General features: G+C 42.7%; 2 protein-coding genes and 5 non-coding genes across 9 annotated transcripts; all 7 read left to right on the forward strand.

Annotated features, from left to right (window-relative positions):
- Nucleotides 1-2,226: 2,226 nt before the first annotated feature.
- LOC121580329 (trimethyllysine dioxygenase, mitochondrial-like) lies at nt 2,227-9,525 on the forward strand. Of its 3 annotated transcripts, none has more exons than XM_041895381.2 (9): nt 2,227-2,327; nt 3,052-3,152; nt 3,384-3,561; nt 5,198-5,374; nt 5,997-6,276; nt 7,377-7,496; nt 8,150-8,386; nt 8,739-8,877; nt 9,051-9,525. In XM_041895381.2, exons 1-9 carry the CDS (start codon nt 2,279-2,281, stop codon nt 9,180-9,182), a joined length of 1,413 nt encoding a protein of 470 aa, XP_041751315.1. In that variant the 5' UTR covers nt 2,227-2,278; the 3' UTR covers nt 9,183-9,525. The 3 variants fall into 3 exon arrangements, with proteins under 3 accessions (XP_041751315.1, XP_041751316.1, XP_045080520.1); XM_041895382.2 differs by having other exon boundaries at nt 3,450-3,561; XM_045224585.1 differs by lacking the exon at nt 2,227-2,327 and adding an exon at nt 2,821-2,941.
- A 276-nt stretch (nt 9,526-9,801) lies between these two features.
- On the forward strand, nt 9,802-16,567 carry LOC121579875 (H/ACA ribonucleoprotein complex subunit DKC1-like). The gene is made up of 15 exons (XM_041894826.2): nt 9,802-9,857; nt 10,832-10,893; nt 10,996-11,082; nt 11,434-11,525; nt 11,736-11,920; nt 12,034-12,098; nt 12,506-12,632; nt 12,906-13,036; nt 13,314-13,457; nt 13,566-13,686; nt 13,888-14,006; nt 14,116-14,219; nt 14,568-14,613; nt 14,918-15,088; nt 15,502-16,567. Exons 1-15 carry the CDS (start codon nt 9,842-9,844, stop codon nt 15,565-15,567), a joined length of 1,536 nt encoding a protein of 511 aa, XP_041750760.1. The 5' UTR covers nt 9,802-9,841; the 3' UTR covers nt 15,568-16,567.
- On the forward strand, nt 11,139-11,350 carry LOC121580405. The gene has a single exon (XR_006003060.2). It is a non-coding gene; the product is annotated as a small nucleolar RNA SNORD17 (small nucleolar RNA).
- LOC121580387 lies at nt 11,563-11,642 on the forward strand. Its single transcript, XR_006003046.1, has one exon. It is a non-coding gene; the product is annotated as a small nucleolar RNA SNORD83 (small nucleolar RNA).
- On the forward strand, nt 12,213-12,423 carry LOC121580406. Its single transcript, XR_006003061.1, has one exon. It is a non-coding gene; the product is annotated as a small nucleolar RNA SNORD17 (small nucleolar RNA).
- On the forward strand, nt 13,094-13,226 carry LOC121580395. Its single transcript, XR_006003052.1, has one exon. It is a non-coding gene; the product is annotated as a small nucleolar RNA SNORA36 family (small nucleolar RNA).
- LOC121580385 lies at nt 13,740-13,817 on the forward strand. Its single transcript, XR_006003044.1, has one exon. It is a non-coding gene; the product is annotated as a small nucleolar RNA SNORD83 (small nucleolar RNA).
- Nucleotides 16,568-16,640: the final 73 nt, after the last annotated feature.

The raw sequence follows: 16,640 nt of genomic DNA on the forward strand, positions 1-16,640 counted from the left end.
CCTTTGTAATATCAGCCCTGAGCCTCAAATACATTTTTGTTTCAACATTTCAGAACTCGGACCCAAGCTGCATTATACCAGTCTACCAGAGGGAGGCAGAAGCAAGCACGAGGACTGGGAGACGTACGACTCGATTACACCGAAAGTGCTATTGCATTTTGGTACACCAGAAGTACATTCATTTCCAATAGAACGCTGCCTTTGACTTGCAGCGTTGCAAAGGCAGTTTCAGTGCGTTCTGTGTGGTGCATACATTGGATTTATTGAATTTATGAATCAAACGACAAACTGTATGCGTAGACGGCTTGACAGAAATGGTAGCGGAAGGTGAATGTTGAACTTTTGTTCACACATATCCAGATGATGCTGCGTCCCATTTTGCGCCATGACGCTGTTGGTAATGCCTCGATCACACTGACAGTGTAGATGCTAATGCCTCGATCACACTGACAGTGTGGATGCATTTTGGTACACCAGAAGTACATTTCATTTCCTATGAAACGCTGTGTTGTTCTTGCAGCGTTGCAGAAGCAGTTGCAGTGCGTTCTGTGTGGTGCATACGTTGGATTTATCGAACATATGGATCAAGCTGTATGCATAGAAGGCTTGACAGAAATGGTAGAAGAAGGTGAATGTTGAACTTTTGTTGCACACAGCTCCAGATGATGCTGCGTACCATTTTTGTGTTACGCCTCGATCACACCGACAGTGTAATTGCATTTGCCTTGCAGCATTGCATTGCAGAGGCAGTTGCAGTGAGTTCTGTGCAGTGGCGGTCGGTGCCATTAAAGATAAGGGAGGACGATTTTGGGGCCTTATTTCTATTACAGCATATTGGATAACTGTCATTCATATTCCATCTATCCAGTTTAACATAGATAGGTTTAGGCTACTACATGATACTCAAATTTTCCCTATACCCATCATGAGGTTGCTACAACCTAGCCTATGAATTCAACGTAGGTGCACACAGGTCGAGAGAAAGATTTGAGGTGGAAGATAGTGACACACGGACAGACAGTGACACATTCAATACTGCCTTGCACACTCTTGCCTGCATCTAGCTAACCTAGGGTGTAATCATTAGTCCAACAGTTGCAAACAAGAGTTTCTGTTAGACAAATTCAGGTATGTTTATCCCCGTTTCGTTCTGTTTGCTTCCGTTTAAGAAACGTTTTTAATCAGAATCGGCGGTATTAATACACCCCTGATCACACGCAAATAGTTCACTTTCATAGCCACATACAAACAGCTCGCTGTATTCCTTCTCGCATCTACGCGCTCTCGTCCTCTCACCTTTTCACTTCGCTTGTGGACTTCAATGCACAACACATCAGCTGTCTGTGACCAGGCGAAAAAACCTTTCCAAGCCAAACCTTCATATCATAACCGCAGCTAGCTCACCATATTAGCTAAAGTAACGTCATAGTCAACATAGCTAATAGAACTAATGCGTTAGTAAACCCGCTAAAGTAACGTCATAATCAACATAGCTAATAGAACTAATGCGTTAGTAAACCCACTACAATCATGCAGTTCCAGTGTTGGATAGTCATAGCCAGCTAGCTAACATAGCATTCCTCTGTTTGAGCCGGGTTTTTGAGTATGCTAAACTAGCTAGCTGCATTTGGTAGCCAGCTAAATTAAAGTGAAAAAAATGAAATATAGCTATTTCTCGCTCTCTCAATCTCTCTTGCTCCTCCTTCATTTTTGAATAAATTAATTTGTTCAAAACTGTTCAACTATTGTCTTTCACTCTCTTTGAGTCATCTACACACCACATTTGATGTACTGCAGTGCTAGCTAGCTGTAGCTTATGCTTTCAGTACTAGATTCACTCTCTGATCCTTTGTCTAGGTGGACAACATGTCAGTTCATGCTGCAAGAGCTCTGATACGTTGGAGGACATCCTCTGGAAGTAGTCATAATTACTGTGTAAGTCTATGGAATGGGGTGAGAACCTTGAGCCTCCTAGGTTTAGTATTGAAGTCAATGTGCCCAGAGGAGGACGGAAGCTAGCTGTCCTCTGGCTACACCATTGTGCTACCCTACAGTGCTGTTGAGGCTACTGTACACCTTCATTGCAAAACAGTGTGTTTTAATCAATTATTTGGTGACGTGAGTATATTTTGTATAGTTTGATTTAAAAAGGATAACTTTTTAAATGTAAAAACTATTTTTATTTTTCTGAAATTCACTGACAAGGATGGTCCTCCCCTTCCTCCTCTGAAGAGCCTCCACTGGTGTGGTGCATACGTTGGATTAATCTACTGAACGTATGGCACAAGCTGTATGCATAGACGGCTTCACAGAAATGTTAGCAGAAGGTGAATATTGAACTTTTGTTGCACACATATCCAGATGATGCTGCGCACCATTTTGAGCAATAACACTGTTGGTGTGATCGAGGCATTAGGTCGCATTCCTCTGCTCAGATGTAGCATGCATCAACCAATGGTTGCGTGTCACCATTGACTGTGTCATCGAGTGACAGATTGATATAACATATGATGTGGTTAGCTAATACATAAAATACCCATCCAGGTGTTGTAATGCCTCGATCACACCGACAGTGCTGTTGCATTTTGGTACACCAGAAGTACATTCGTTTCCAATGGAACACTGCGTTTGCCTTACAGCATTGAGTTGCAGATGTAGTACGTTCTGTGTGATGCATACGTTAGATTTATCGAACGTATGCGTGAAACTGTATGCGTAGATGGCTTGACAGAAATGGTAGCAGAAGGTGAATGTTGAACTTTTGTTGCACACATATCCAGATAATGCTTCGTATAATTTTGCACAAGAAACTGTCGGTGGGATCAAGGCGTAAAATCTGGCATGCGACAGCAACGCCTATGCAAAGGAACGCGCCCTCAGACTGTTTTGTCCCTGTTTTATCGCTGCTATACTAGCAGTTCTCAGCGCCAATGTTAGCAAGGTACGAGGCCAAAGTTTACAATACTGCAACCCTAGCCAGAAAAAGCTATAAATGACTAGGAAAAACTAGCAAACTTGCTTAATAATTAATCTCCGTGATTGTCATTGTAGCTGTTAATCGAAGACGAAGAAAGTCCACGAAATCTGAATTACACCCAAATCACTGTACTGCTATCAACATAATTGACTGGAACACACACGAGATCCGTTCTGTGAGTATTGCATACTCAGATTATCAGACCATACGAGTTGATTTGTTCTCAATCAAAGCAATTAGGTAATGCTGGGAAATTATAATTTGTGCAGGAGTCTCTGACGCAATTAGGTAATTCGGGGAAATTATAATTTGTGCAGGAGTCTCTGACGCGAATAATCCACATCAACTACTGTCTATAGTTGTGAATCTGTCCAGTGTTCCGTCTAAACCTATTTTACATTCACAGACAATGTATTTGGCTCGGGTGTTTTGCCGTTTACATGGCTATTTGCAACCCATTTCGAAAGCACAGGCTCCTTTGGTCTCTGGACTCATACGGACCCAGAATGAAGTGAGGTGTTGGAAGTATACTGCTGCTCCACAGTCGACGAGTTGTCACTGGCAACTTCAGGAAGAATGCCTTGGTGAGTGTCTTGGCTATTGTTTTTTTTATATGGGCTTCCCTTTACGAAAGGCTATGATTATTTGGCATTTGATTCGCTCTAGCTACCTATGTGTGAAGTTCAAATTGTTCATATCAAATACAATTGTATTCGTCACATGCTTCGTAAACAGGTGTGGACTAACAGTGAAATGCTTACTTACTTCCTAACAATGCAGAGAGAAAGAAAATAGAGAAAGAATAAAAAAAAACAAGTAATATTAAAAGTTATAATAGATACACAATGAGTAACGATTAATTGGCTATATACCAGGGGTACGAGGTAATTGGAGGTAGATATGTACATATACTGAACAAAAATATAAACGCAACGATTTTACTGAGTTACAGTTTAAGGAAATCAGTCAATTGAAATAAATAGATTAGGCCCTAATCTATGGATTTCACATGATTGGGCAGGGATGCAGCCATGGGTGGGCATAGGAGGGCATAGGCCCACCCACAGGGGAGCCAGGCCCAGCCAATCAGGATGAGTTTTTTCCCAAAAAAGGGCTTTATTATAGACAGAAATACTCCTCAGTTTCACCAGCTGTCCGGGTGGCTGGTCTCAGACGATCCCGCAGGTGAAGAAGCCAGATGTTGAGGTCCTGGGCTGGCGTGGTTACACATGGTCTGCGGTTGTGAGGCTGGTTGGACGAACTGCCAAATTCTCTAAAACGACGTTGGAGGCAGTTTATGGTAGAGAAATTAACATTCAATTCTCTGGCAACAACTCTGGTGGACATTCCTGCAGTCAGCATGCCGAATGCACACACCCTCAACTTGAGACATCTATGGCATTGTGTTGTGTTACAAAACTGCACATTTTAGTGGCATTTTATTGTCCCCAGCACCTGTGTAGTGATCATGCTGTTTAATCAGCTTCTTGATATGCCACACCTGTCAGGTGGATGGGTTATTTTGGCAAAGGAGAAATTCTCACTAACAGGGATGTAAACAAATGTATGCACTACATTTCAGAGAAATATGGCTTTTGTGAGTATGGAACATTACTGGGACCTTTTATTTCAGCTCATAAAACATGGGACCAACACTTTACATGTTGCGTTTATATTTGTGTTCAGAATAACTAGGAATAAAGTGACAGATAGTAAACAGTAGCAGCAGTATATGTGATGAGTCAAAAAAAGTTAGTGCAAAAAGGAATCAATGCAGTCTTATGGCTTGGGGGTAGAAGCTGTTTAGGGTCCTGTTGGTTCCAGACTTGGTGCATCTGTACCACTCCAGACATGGTGCATCTGTGATAGCAGAGAGAACAGGCTATGATACCCACTGGTATAGAGGTCCTGGATGGCATGGAGCTCAGCCACAGTGATGTACTGGGCTGTACGCACTACCCTCTGTAGCGCCTTGCCAAGTTGCCATACCAAGCGCTGATGCAGCCAAAATGCTCTCAATGGTGCAGCTGTATAACTTTTTGAGGATCTGAGGGCCCATGCCAAGTCTTTTCAGCCTCTTGTTACTTGAGAACCAATGTTGGACTTTAATCTGGTACAGTGGTTAGAACAGTGTCTGGACCTGGCACTTCACACTTGAATAGGCCAGTTTCCACATTCTACGCTAATATTTACTTGTAAATCTAACATTTGAATCTTCAGAGCTCAGCTATGGAGGGCTTATGATGCACTTTGACTATGTGTGGCTACGGGATCATTGCCGCTCTGCCTCCTGCTACAACAGCAAGACCAACCAGAGGAACCTAGATACATCAAATGTGGAGCTGAACATACGTCCCACCAACACCAGGGTGGATGATGAGAATCTCTTCCTCACATGTAAGTCTTGGTTTGAAGATTGCTTCTCTCAACTAAGGGGGAGGAGGGGGGGCTGAAGAAACCCAGGACCAATTTCGTCTCATATCACATACGTTTCTTTCTTTGTTTTGATTTGCTGTAAAAAAAAAAAAAAAAAAGTAATATGAATAACTACAGTTGGTTTTGGCATTATACATAGTTTTCTTTGGAATCAAAGTGAAGAATTACTTGTTTTTTTCCTTTAGACCCTGTGGGAAGCCCATATTGTGAAGTAGCCTAGAACTTCTCCACTGCCAAACCTGAGATAGTTACTACATTGTTCAGGGAGACCTTTGCCTCTTGTAAAAGGCTGTAATGACGTACTGTAGACATTGCAGACATTGCTACCATATGATTTATTTTACACTGCACCCAGAGTAAGGGATATAATGGTTACAATCAGTCATTTCATTTGAGGTCGTATATCTAGGTCTGTTTGATATCGACAAGAACTCTAAATCCATGCCAGTCATTCATGTTTTTTATTTCATCCCATTTTCTCTTTGGCAGCACTTTGATATATGCACCTATTGTTGCTCATCATTCTTTTTAACAGTTATTGAATGTATAATAGAAGGAATTGTCTTTGATTTGTCTATTCCAGGGCCCGATGGTCATGTGACAAGGTACAACCTGAGTTGGCTGGCTCAGAACAGCTATGAGGGACAGAAGCAGAGTGCCATGCAGCCACGCTTCATCTGGAACTCAGACATCTATAGCAATGCCAAGGTGCCCTCTGCCAACTGGGACAAGTTTATGACCTGTGATGATGAACTGAAGAAGTTCCTTAGGAACTTTCTGCTGTATGGCATTGCTTTTGTGGAGGGTGTCCCACCGACTGTTGAGGCCACAGAGACGGTTACCCAGAGGGTCAGCCTCATCAGGTACTGGCCTCTGTTAGGGAATGAGAAGGGGGTGTTCAGGGGGCTTAAAAGTAGCAGCATACCACCCACCACAATACATACAAACATAAATGGTTTTGGAATGGGAGATTATTTAATAAGGGGTTAGGACAAACACCCCAGACATCCCTGGGATAAAGTATTTTGGGGGGCATTTCAAAAGCTTGATATTTATCAGGGTTATTTATCAGGGTTAGCTTGTTTACAATGCTTGTGTTACAAAGCAACAGTGCTACAGGGAAGATGTTGGTTTCCTTAACAACAAGCCCCTGATACTTTACTTTTGCCAAGTTAAAATGCACAACAAACTTTCTCAGCACTTAGAATGGAGGGTGGTTTTGTCAAAGAGGAGAAGAGAGAGTAGAGGTACTTTCTTCTCATTCATCCACCAGGTTCATTAAGGACTCCACAGGTGGTGTGGGTTTGAAGTTTCCAATGCCTGAACCAGCACACTAATCCCTCTTTATACTAGACTCTAATTTGGAGTGAAGAGGGAGGAAGCAGTGTCTTATAAGAAATGCATTGCTGCATTGCACATGTTCTTCTAGTCCAGTAACGCTACCACCCGGTTACTCAACCCTGCACCTTAGAGGCTGCTGCCCTATATACATAGACATGGAATCACTAGTCACTTTAATAATGTTTATATACTGCTTTACTCATCTCATATGTATATAATGTATTCTATTCTACTGTATTTTAGTCAATGCCACTCTGACATTGCTCGTCCTAATATTTATATGTTTCTTAATTCAATTATTTTACTTTTAGATTTGTGTGTATTGTTGTGAATTGTTAGATACTACTGCACTGTTGGAGCTAGGAACACAAGCATTTCGCTACACCTGCAATAACATCTGCTAAATATGTGTATGTGACCAATATTTATTTTAATTTATTTGACATTTGGTCATCATAAGTAATCGCCCTCCTCCTGACACCCCAAAAAAAACAAAATATCACTATTTGGAGCCAAGTTGCCATTATAAACCTGCGTTTTGAATTGTTCTTGTATGATGTTGTCGGTATTATTTTTGAGACAGCTGACTGTACTTTGTGTTTTCATTCTGGTTTCCTATTAGGGAGACTATGTATGGCAAGATGTGGAACTTCACTTCAGATTTCTCCCGAGGAGACACTGCCTACACCAAACTGGCCCTGGACCGTCACACAGACACTTCATACTTCCAGGAACCTTGTGGGTACGTATTCAGATAGAAGATGTTCACACACGGATGGGTGTTAATTGAACTGTGTTTGAGTTATCATGTCAGGTCAATTTAGCAAGGCAGCACACATGCTGATCTGTATCTGGGTTAGGTTGAGATTCCTCTTCAGATGAAGACAGACGTTAAACATCTGTAGGTTATTGTGTTAGGCTATTACAATGATGTGGTCTTCTGTAGCTGAGTTGGCAGAGCATGGCGCTTGCTACGCCAGGATAGTGGGTTCAAATTCCCGGGACCACCCATAATTGAAATGTATGCACGCATGACTAGGTCGCTTTCGATAAATGCGTCTGCTAAATGGTGTATATATATATTATATATTATTGTATTGTTAGTCAAATGGAAGTTGTAACAACAGATTCAGCATTGTGAAACAGGCCATTTCTTTTGGAAGCTGCAGTTTGACACCTGTTTGACACCTGTTAATGGATTATTTTAACTGATAAGATGCAAGCCAGATGCACATTGCTATGCCACAGATTTATTGAATCTTGATAAAAGAAGATAAAGTACACTGTGAAACTAGGCTCCACCTTGGTGTCCCATGAAATGACAGGGCAATCCGCCATCTACTGGGCATTTCATAACATGTGACTTACTTTGATGCCATTGACTTTGATTTGCAGGATCCAAGTGTTCCATTGCCTTAGACATGAGGGAACGGGAGGAAGAACACTACTTGTGGATGGATTCTATTCTGCAGACCAAGTGCTCCAGAAGATGCCTGACAACTTTGAGCTGCTTGCCCGGGTGCCTATCAAGCATGAGTACATTGAAAATGTCAGCGACCACCGCAACCACATGATAGGCATTGGCCCTGTGCTCAGCGTGTATCCCTGGAACAATGAGGTGTACATGATCCGGTATGACCAGTCTGTTTTAATTGAGATGTGAATGTCTCCCTGAATGTCTTGCTTTAAACATATCTTCCAATGTCATCATAGGCCATGCAACCTCTAACCAGTCTTGGTTAGCTATTAACTCACAATGTTGTATGCATTTGAGAAATGGTACACCCATCAATATGAATTAAGTCACTTGGGAAGGTTCTTTGTAGAAGGCTCAGGATTTGTTGCTCATAATAAAAATAATAATGCATACACAGTAACACTTGTTAATCCAGAGCTAGCTCCTTTGAGATCAATGTAATGAATATATGATCTAATATTGAGGATTCATATGGTATCACCTCCTGCTTGGTTGCATCTCTTACAGATACAATAACTATGACCGTGCAGTCATAAACACTATCCCCCATGACATTGTCAAGCGATGGTATGTGGCTCACAGAGAGTTGACCACAGAGCTGAGGAAGCCGGATAACGAGTTGTGGGTCAAACTGAAGCCTGGAAAGGTAAAGAAAAAAAGATGCCTTTTCATTGATCTAGCCAGAAAGGATTAATCACTACATGTTGATATAAGAGGGGGGTGGGGGCATTCTGAAACCAGGATTGGTTTTCAGGGGACGGGTGAAGTCTTACAAAATCGTACACAAACAATACAGTATGTTCCCTCTTTTTCTGGTAGGTTCTCTTCATTGATAACTGGCGTGTCATGCATGGTCGGGAGTCCTTCACAGGCCTGCGGCAACTGTGTGGCTGCTACCTGACCAGAGACGACGTCCTGAACACTGCCCGCTCCCTGGGTCTGCAGGCCTGAGTGAAGAAGAGTCTCCAACCCTTCCAGCCAACAGCAAAGTATTTTATTAGATGTGTTTAAGTCAAGAACATGGACTGTGATCTGTTTGGGATAATATTTGTACACACGCATTATGCATGCATATGCTCTTGTCACAACAACAATCATCTTTTGAACTGGAACCTAACATGTTGAGGTGTTTAACATATTGGCTTTGTTTTATCGGATTAGTTATTAATCTTAAATTCTTCTAGTACGTCTCAATCACTACATAGCACTTTTACCAGACATTTAATTGTTGATTCATGTATTTAGGAACTTTTGTCTTGTATACATGCTGAAATAAATGTGATTTTTTTCCTGATTTCTATTGGGTGGCTGTCTTTTTTGTTGTTGTCATGCCCAGACAGACTGACATGCATTAAAACGTATCCAGCATCAAAGGAAAGTACAGATGAGAGTTATTTTGTATGAGTGTCATGCATTCTTTTATAGTTTAATGGTGGCATGTAATCAGAAAATGTTTAACTCTAGTTAGTACTGTTCGATTTCCTTTTTTTTCTCGTTGTGGTGATTCTAGAATGAACTATCGCGTGGCTTGGTTGGGCGGTAGCACTTTTTCTTAAAAAGTCATGCGCATTGAGCACACGTGTCCACCTCAGTCTCGTTGCACACCGAAGATGGCGGACGTAGAAAGTAAGTGGCCTGCAGCCCGCCTTTGCACATCCTAACGTTACTATCTATCAAACTAGCAAGCTACAAGTACTGTGCAATGTGATGTGTTTGTTTTTGAAGGATGTGTAGCTAGCTACGACGTTTCTTATTTGGGGTTAATTGTTACATAATTTTATCAGCACCCTCAACATGGAGGCATGATCAAGCAGGCGGCCACGTTCGCAATAGCCTTGCATGACCTAGTGTAAACCATGTGGCTATCCAACTAGCTAGGTCTATGGCATATATATTTACCTGCGTATGTTCCTAGATGGTATTGCAATCTTGCCGAATTTTGTCAGCAAGATGGCCAGCTAACTTTAGTTAGCTAAGCAAGTCATAAGTAGATAAACTTAGTAAGCTGCTAACGTAACTAGCCTTACTGTACTTAGTTAACTTCATAGCTAGTACTATCAACAAACTAAATGTTTCTGGGTAACGTTAGTGCCTAATGCCATTCCCAAAGCTAGCTACTGATTTTGTTAATCACACAGCCGAGGTGGTGGCCACGCTATTTTCGGTTAACTAGCTAGTTAATTTGACATATCCGAGTTGTATGTGGATGTTTGTCGATATACAAGTTGATGTGACTGCTGACATACAACCTCGTTTGGTAAAATAGGCCCTAAAGGCAGATTATATTGTTGCGCCACCAAAAGTACCACGTGCCCGCCGTGTCGGCCACGTGGGTGCGCCTTACCAAATCCAGTGTGGGCTTCCAATGATGGATGACTTGGAACTACCGAAATTAAATATAATTTCTTACTCAGTATATAACCATTTCTTTATGGTCTGAAATAGTTGACAATAATGGTATGTGTACGGAGATGACATTTAACTATTAGTTATCAACCACCACCTCTGAAAACGGGGGATCCCCCAGTAGATAAATCTCATGCCATGGAACAATACATTTTGTGGGTAGTAACATGTATCCCTTTGTTTTTGCTTTCAAGTGAACTCTGCCAAAAAACAGAAGAAGAAGAAGGAAAAGACAGTTGCTGATGATGACGTTGGGGTAAGTCCTTATTATAATTGTTATGCACCAGTTGGCTGAAAGCTTTTCACTGTTATAGATTAAAATGGTAGTGTACATTTCCCCCCAACATTTTTAAAACAGGATATTCAGGAGAGTGGTGATTTTCTCATCAAACCAGAGTCCAAAGTTGCCAGTCTGGACACATCTCAGTGGCCATTGCTGTTGAAAGTGAGTTTGGCTTCTCTTTGTCCTTGTCATCGATCTGTAGAAGCAGGATGCTATATCTGAAGTGATGAACTTGTTTATCCATTCGCTGAGTGCTGCTGGGCCCTGGCCTTGCAGCCTCCTGTGTCTGTTCTTGACTCAGGGGGTTCAGCGGCCTGACTCTGTGCTTTTGCCCCCAGTGTTCTACTGGGGTAACTGCGTGGGGGCAGGTGTGCTGGTGCATGGGTCAAGGGCCCGGCCACAACTAAGACGAGCGTAAACTCCTGATCACATGCACATCCCTTACTTTGCAGTTACATTTTGGTATTTGTAACCAAAATGACTTCTCCCCGATGACTTTTTTTTGCCTTTCAGAATTTTGACAAACTCAACATCAGGACAGCTCACTACACACCCTTGCCAAATGGCTCAAACCCTTTGAAGAGGAACATTCAGGATTATGTCCGGTAACCTTTGGTCCATAATTTTTTCTTCTTCTTCCAAGCCACATGATGAATGTAAATAGATTGCACTAGCACTATGTGCAAAGATGACTTCTTATCTATCACCCTTGTCTGATGGCTCTACATGGATGCCTTTAAAATTATTGATGTCTTGTCTGTGATTTCATTTTTGCTCCACTTATCTAACCCCATGTCGATCCATGTGATGTGCAGGACAGGCTTCATCAACTTGGACAAGCCTGCCAATCCCTCCTCTCACGAGGTGGTGGCCTGGATCCGACGTATCCTGCGAGTGGAGAAGACTGGCCACAGTGGCACCCTGGACCCTAAGGTGACAGGCTGCCTCATTGTGTGTGTGGACAGAGCCACACGACTGGTCAAGTCCCAGCAGAGTGCAGGTGAGTCACCTTGTAAACCCAACCCCTTCCTGCTCTGACTGTTTACCTCCTGATGGTTATGTAAACACATTAAGATTGGCCTCTCCTTACTACTCTTCTGCCGTCTGTTTCAGGCAAAGAGTATGTGGGAATTGTTCGGCTGCACAATGCTATTGAGAATGAGCACACGCTTGCTAGGGTAAGTTCACTTGTTAATGCAGTTAGTCTTATCTTAGCATGGCTCAGCGTTTAATTTAACTGTAAAATGATACTTTTTCATATGAAAACCATATGAATGGTTTTCGACATAGATGTGAGATGATGAACGTGTTTATCCATTCTCTGAGTACTTGCTAGGGTCCTACTTTCTCTGTGGTGCTCATGTCTGTTTTAGCCATGAGTGTCTGCTGTGTCCCTGGCTCCACTCTGCCACCTCAGTGTTCTACTGGGGCAGCTCATGCTGGAGACGGGGGCAGGACCGGAGGGCCCTGCGATAACAAAGACGAGTTGACACACCTGATCACACATTAGAAAGGAAATGGGTGTTATACCTGTGTTAGGGGACATCATGGTTAATCCAACACTTCTCTTTTTCAATTTTTTTAGGGTATTGAAACCCTCACAGGTGCTTTGTTCCAGCGACCACCTCTCATCGCGGCCGTTAAGCGCCAGTTGAGAGTGAGGACTGTTTATGAAAGCAAACTCATTGAGTACGACCCAGAGAGGAGATTGGGTAAGGAATCTAATGTATTATTTCCTCATGCTCAGGGGGGGGGGAAATGCAGTACTTTAATTACAATTCAATGTCATTATATAATATGCCATTTAGCAGACGCTTTTATCCAAAGCGACTTACAGTCATGTGTGCATACATTTTTACGTATGGGTGGTCCCGGGGATCGAACCCACTACCCTGGCGTTACAAGCGCCATGCTCTACCAATTGAGCTACAGAGGACTAGAAGCTGTTAGCTTAGAGAATAATCTAACTGTATTGTTTGTTGCAGGTATTTTCTGGGTGAGCTGCGAGGCTGGTACATATATCAGAACCCTGTGTGTCCACCTGGGGCTCCTCCTTGGTGTTGGTGGTCAGATGCAGGAGCTGAGAAGAGTTCGCTCTGGTGTTCTGGGAGAGCGGGTGAGTCTCGCCTCTTTCTCAACCCTTTGGCTGTGTTTTGTCAGTGGTTAAATTGAAGTCCAAAGTGTTGAGTTCAGCTCTGGGCCTCTCCCCAGTCCTGGTAATTATTCTTTGGCACAGAAATGGCATAGAGTGGCTCTGAATAGAAAGTAGACATGCCAGCCACTTTATTCCACTCTAGCCAACATGTTATGGAAATGTTGATACTTAGGCCTATGTTCTGTTTAATGTGTCATGTGTTCTAGACCCATTCAATGTTGGAACTTGTTCTCTGCAGGACAATTTGGTGACCATGCACGATGTGCTGGATGCTCAGTGGCAGTATGACCACAACAAGGACGAGACGTACCTGCGCAGAGTCATCTACCCACTGGAGAAGCTTCTGGTGTCGCACAAACGTTTGGTCATGAAAGACAGTGCAGTGAGTTGATTTTTAATTGGTAGTCTGGGTGTCATTTTCAAAATGTGACCTTGTTTAGAGGACTGAAAAATGTATTTAAATAAATTGTATGCTTTATTTTCTCCCCAGGTGAATGCGATCTGCTATGGCGCAAAGATAATGTTGCCTGGTGTCCTACGATATGAGGATGGCATCGAGATGAACCAAGATATTGTGGTTATAACGACCAAAGGAGAGGCGATTTGTATAGGTGAGCAATAGAAATATGCTGTTCTGCAAAGCAATTGGAAGGTTTTTCAAAAGGCCACATGATGATCTCATAGACTGCATTAGCACTTTGTGCAATGATGACCTATTATCTATCACCCTTGACTGATGGCTTTGAAAAACTAGATTTCCTCCATATAAATGTTTTATTTTCGTATCTCAAGTTTCCCCTTTCATTTTTCAGCTACTGCCCTCATGACTACTGCAGTGATCTCCACATGTGACCATGGTGTGGTGGCCAAGATCAAGAGGGTCATCATGGAACGTGACACTTACCCCCGCAAGTGGGGCCTGGGGCCCAAGGTAACACCTCTTGTGCAAGCTATTGGTAGTCTTCCCATTTACAACTGTTTATGCTTTTATTGCATTTATTATTATTATTATTAGGAATATTCTGATTTCTAATTAACAGGCCAGCCAGAAGAAGATGATGATCCAGAAGGGTCTGCTGGACAAACATGGCAAAGCCAACGACAGCACTCCATCAGACTGGAAGAAGGGCTATGTAGATTACAGGTGTGAAGCCAGTCTAATATGGGCTAGATGGAGCAGTGTGGTGTTGAAACCTACATGCATGTTCTGATTCTAGTCAGCAGACGGTTATCCCTTTCTGGTCTGCCCCGTGGTCTCTGAGGGAGTCAGTCTGCAACATCAACTCTCATAGCTCAGCAGAGGTCTGGTCATCAATTCTGCATGTCTGGCAGCTGAGCTGTGTGAACATGCATAGCTATTATTTCCCACCCATGTGGGTTAACTTGCGAGAAACTTGAGGACTATTTTGTGGATGTAGGTGCATTTGTAAATCAGTCTTAAATAAGGAATGAGTCTGATACAAAGACTGACATGTTGCCTTCTCATTTTCAGTGCGTCCAAGCCCAAGGCTGAAGGAACCGGCAATGGTGAAGCAAAGGTATGCTAACATAAGTTTATACTCTGGTATTGATTGATTTTAAATGGATCAGTATTGGCCACAGGAGGCTGCTCTGGGAGAACAGCTCATAATAATCTCTGGAACGGCGCAATGGAATGGCATCAAACACCTGGAAACCATGTGTTTGATACATTTAACTAATTCTGCTCCAGTCATTATCATGACCCCGTTCTCCCCAATTAAGATGCCACTAACCTCCTGTGGTATTGGCACATGCCAAATAAGCAGTTTATGCCACATAAGTTAAGGTCATAATGAGATCGACTAAATGACAATTTTTCAGAGGAAGAGAGAAGACAGCGATAGTGATGCAGCAGCCACCCCAGCACCCTCTGCACCTTCCACTCCATCGGCAGAAGACCTCAAGAAGGAGAAGAAGAAAAAGAAGAAGGAAAAGAAGCAAAAACTAGAGGAGGCGGCGGCACCGGAGCCAGCAGCAGAGACAGACGGAGAGGTGGGTTACTACTGCTGGACCGCTGCATAACATTGTGGCTCTAGAGAGAGATTCTGGTTGCAGGGAGGGACATACTGACGTTATGGTTTTCAGCAGTAGTTTCTCAGTAAATATACTGGTAATGTACATTGAATTAATAATGTGCCATGCCTACTAGTGCACAACCAGTGCAGACAGTTATCCCTTTCCAACCTGCCTGTGGCTTCAGAGGGAGTCAGTCTGCTACATTATCGGGGGTGTGAGTCTTTCTAGCATGAGCATCCGGTCATGTTGGTTCCTTACATTTTCCACATCTACTTTGTTAGCAAGTCGCTACACCCAACATGCACTTAAACTGCAGAGGGCATTTTCACTTAGAATTTTGAATTGCTTTAAACATTTGCCCAAAGAATAACACATGTATTTATGTGCAGGTGGGTGAGAGTGCCAAGAAGAAGAAAAAGAAAAAGAAGAAGGAAGTGGAGGCAGAAGCGGAGTGAAGAGCTTATGGACAATGAAAGGACCATAGAACGTGAGGGTCAGAATGAGTGCCTGCAGATAGTTATCCTACAGATGCAACGGGCGCTGAAGAGGCAGCAGGCTGGGCAAGAACCCAGAGTATAATCATTTTTTTTTGTTAATCATGTCTGTCCAGAATGACCACACATGGATAATCATAAGGGGCTTAGACTGGGTTAGTCTTATGATCATACGGTTGTGACATGTCAACTAGAGCCATGCACGGGTATGAATTTTAAGCCATTCAGGCCCTACCCATGCCTGCGACATTCAAGCCCTACCCTACCCAGACCCGATTGCTTCTGCCAAATTTAAAGCCCGGCCCTAGCCGAAATCAGAAGTAACTTCCTCCGTTAATAAATCCATTAACTTTTCCTGTCTGTCACTCACTCCCTGGGCACAGGCAGCTTGCTCTACATGCACTCTGCTCATGGCGCTCTGCGTCTTGATAATCCACAGCACTGGCTCCGCTTAGGCTTCTCTGCTCAATGACGAGACATGAGAGCAGTGAGCTGTTCGTTACTTTTCGTCACTCTAAACTCAGATAACTCAAGGAACATTATTTTCTGGGAAATAATCTCTTTTATATTTGAGGTTGAATCACCATGTTATGATCTTAGTCAGATATGACTACTGCGCAGCAGATCACGAGCAAATGGCCCAGCTTCAAAATGTTAGTGATACCCGTATCCTAGTTATTTTGGGGGGGGAAACAGGCCCTACCCAGCCCTAACCTGATGTATAATGTCTGGGTTGGGTAGCAGAGCTCTAATTTCAACCGCCCCTGTATGACCTTTGTTTTTGTACTCAAATTTGGTTTTTACACATTTTAGGTACTGTCCCTGTGTGGGCGTTGGTTTCCTCTGGGCGTACCCTCAACTGTGTGAAATGCCATTGGCAGGTTTTTATATTGTACTGTAAATACAAATGAGCTGTAATCATTAATTGTAATTTGAAATGAAATGTTTTTTTTTGTTGTAATGCTGCCTTTGTCCTTTTTCTACCTAGTTTCTAGGATCTGAGGCCATTTTCTACAGTTTAATGACTTGAAGGG

This window comes from Coregonus clupeaformis, chromosome 13, assembly GCF_020615455.1.
Source record: "Coregonus clupeaformis isolate EN_2021a chromosome 13, ASM2061545v1, whole genome shotgun sequence".
Classification (NCBI taxonomy): domain Eukaryota; kingdom Metazoa; phylum Chordata; class Actinopteri; order Salmoniformes; family Salmonidae; genus Coregonus; species Coregonus clupeaformis.

What these genes read in the sequence shown, in the direction of transcription:
- LOC121580329 (XM_041895381.2), top strand. Translation starts at nt 2,279, where the DNA reads ATGGCACAAGCTGTATGCATAGACGGCTTCACAGAAATGTTAGCAGAA. An exon ending in ACTTCAGGAAGAATGCCTTG is followed by an intron (nt 3,562 to 5,197) that starts GTGAGTGTCTTG and finishes TTGAATCTTCAG; the next exon opens with AGCTCAGCTATGGAGGGCTT. An exon ending in AATGAGGTGTACATGATCCG is followed by an intron (nt 8,387 to 8,738) that starts GTATGACCAGTC and finishes CATCTCTTACAG; the next exon opens with ATACAATAACTATGACCGTG.
- LOC121579875 (XM_041894826.2), top strand. An exon ending in AGTGGCCATTGCTGTTGAAA is followed by an intron (nt 11,083 to 11,433) that starts GTGAGTTTGGCT and finishes TTTGCCTTTCAG; the next exon opens with AATTTTGACAAACTCAACAT. An exon ending in TGGTCATGAAAGACAGTGCA is followed by an intron (nt 13,458 to 13,565) that starts GTGAGTTGATTT and finishes TTTTCTCCCCAG; the next exon opens with GTGAATGCGATCTGCTATGG.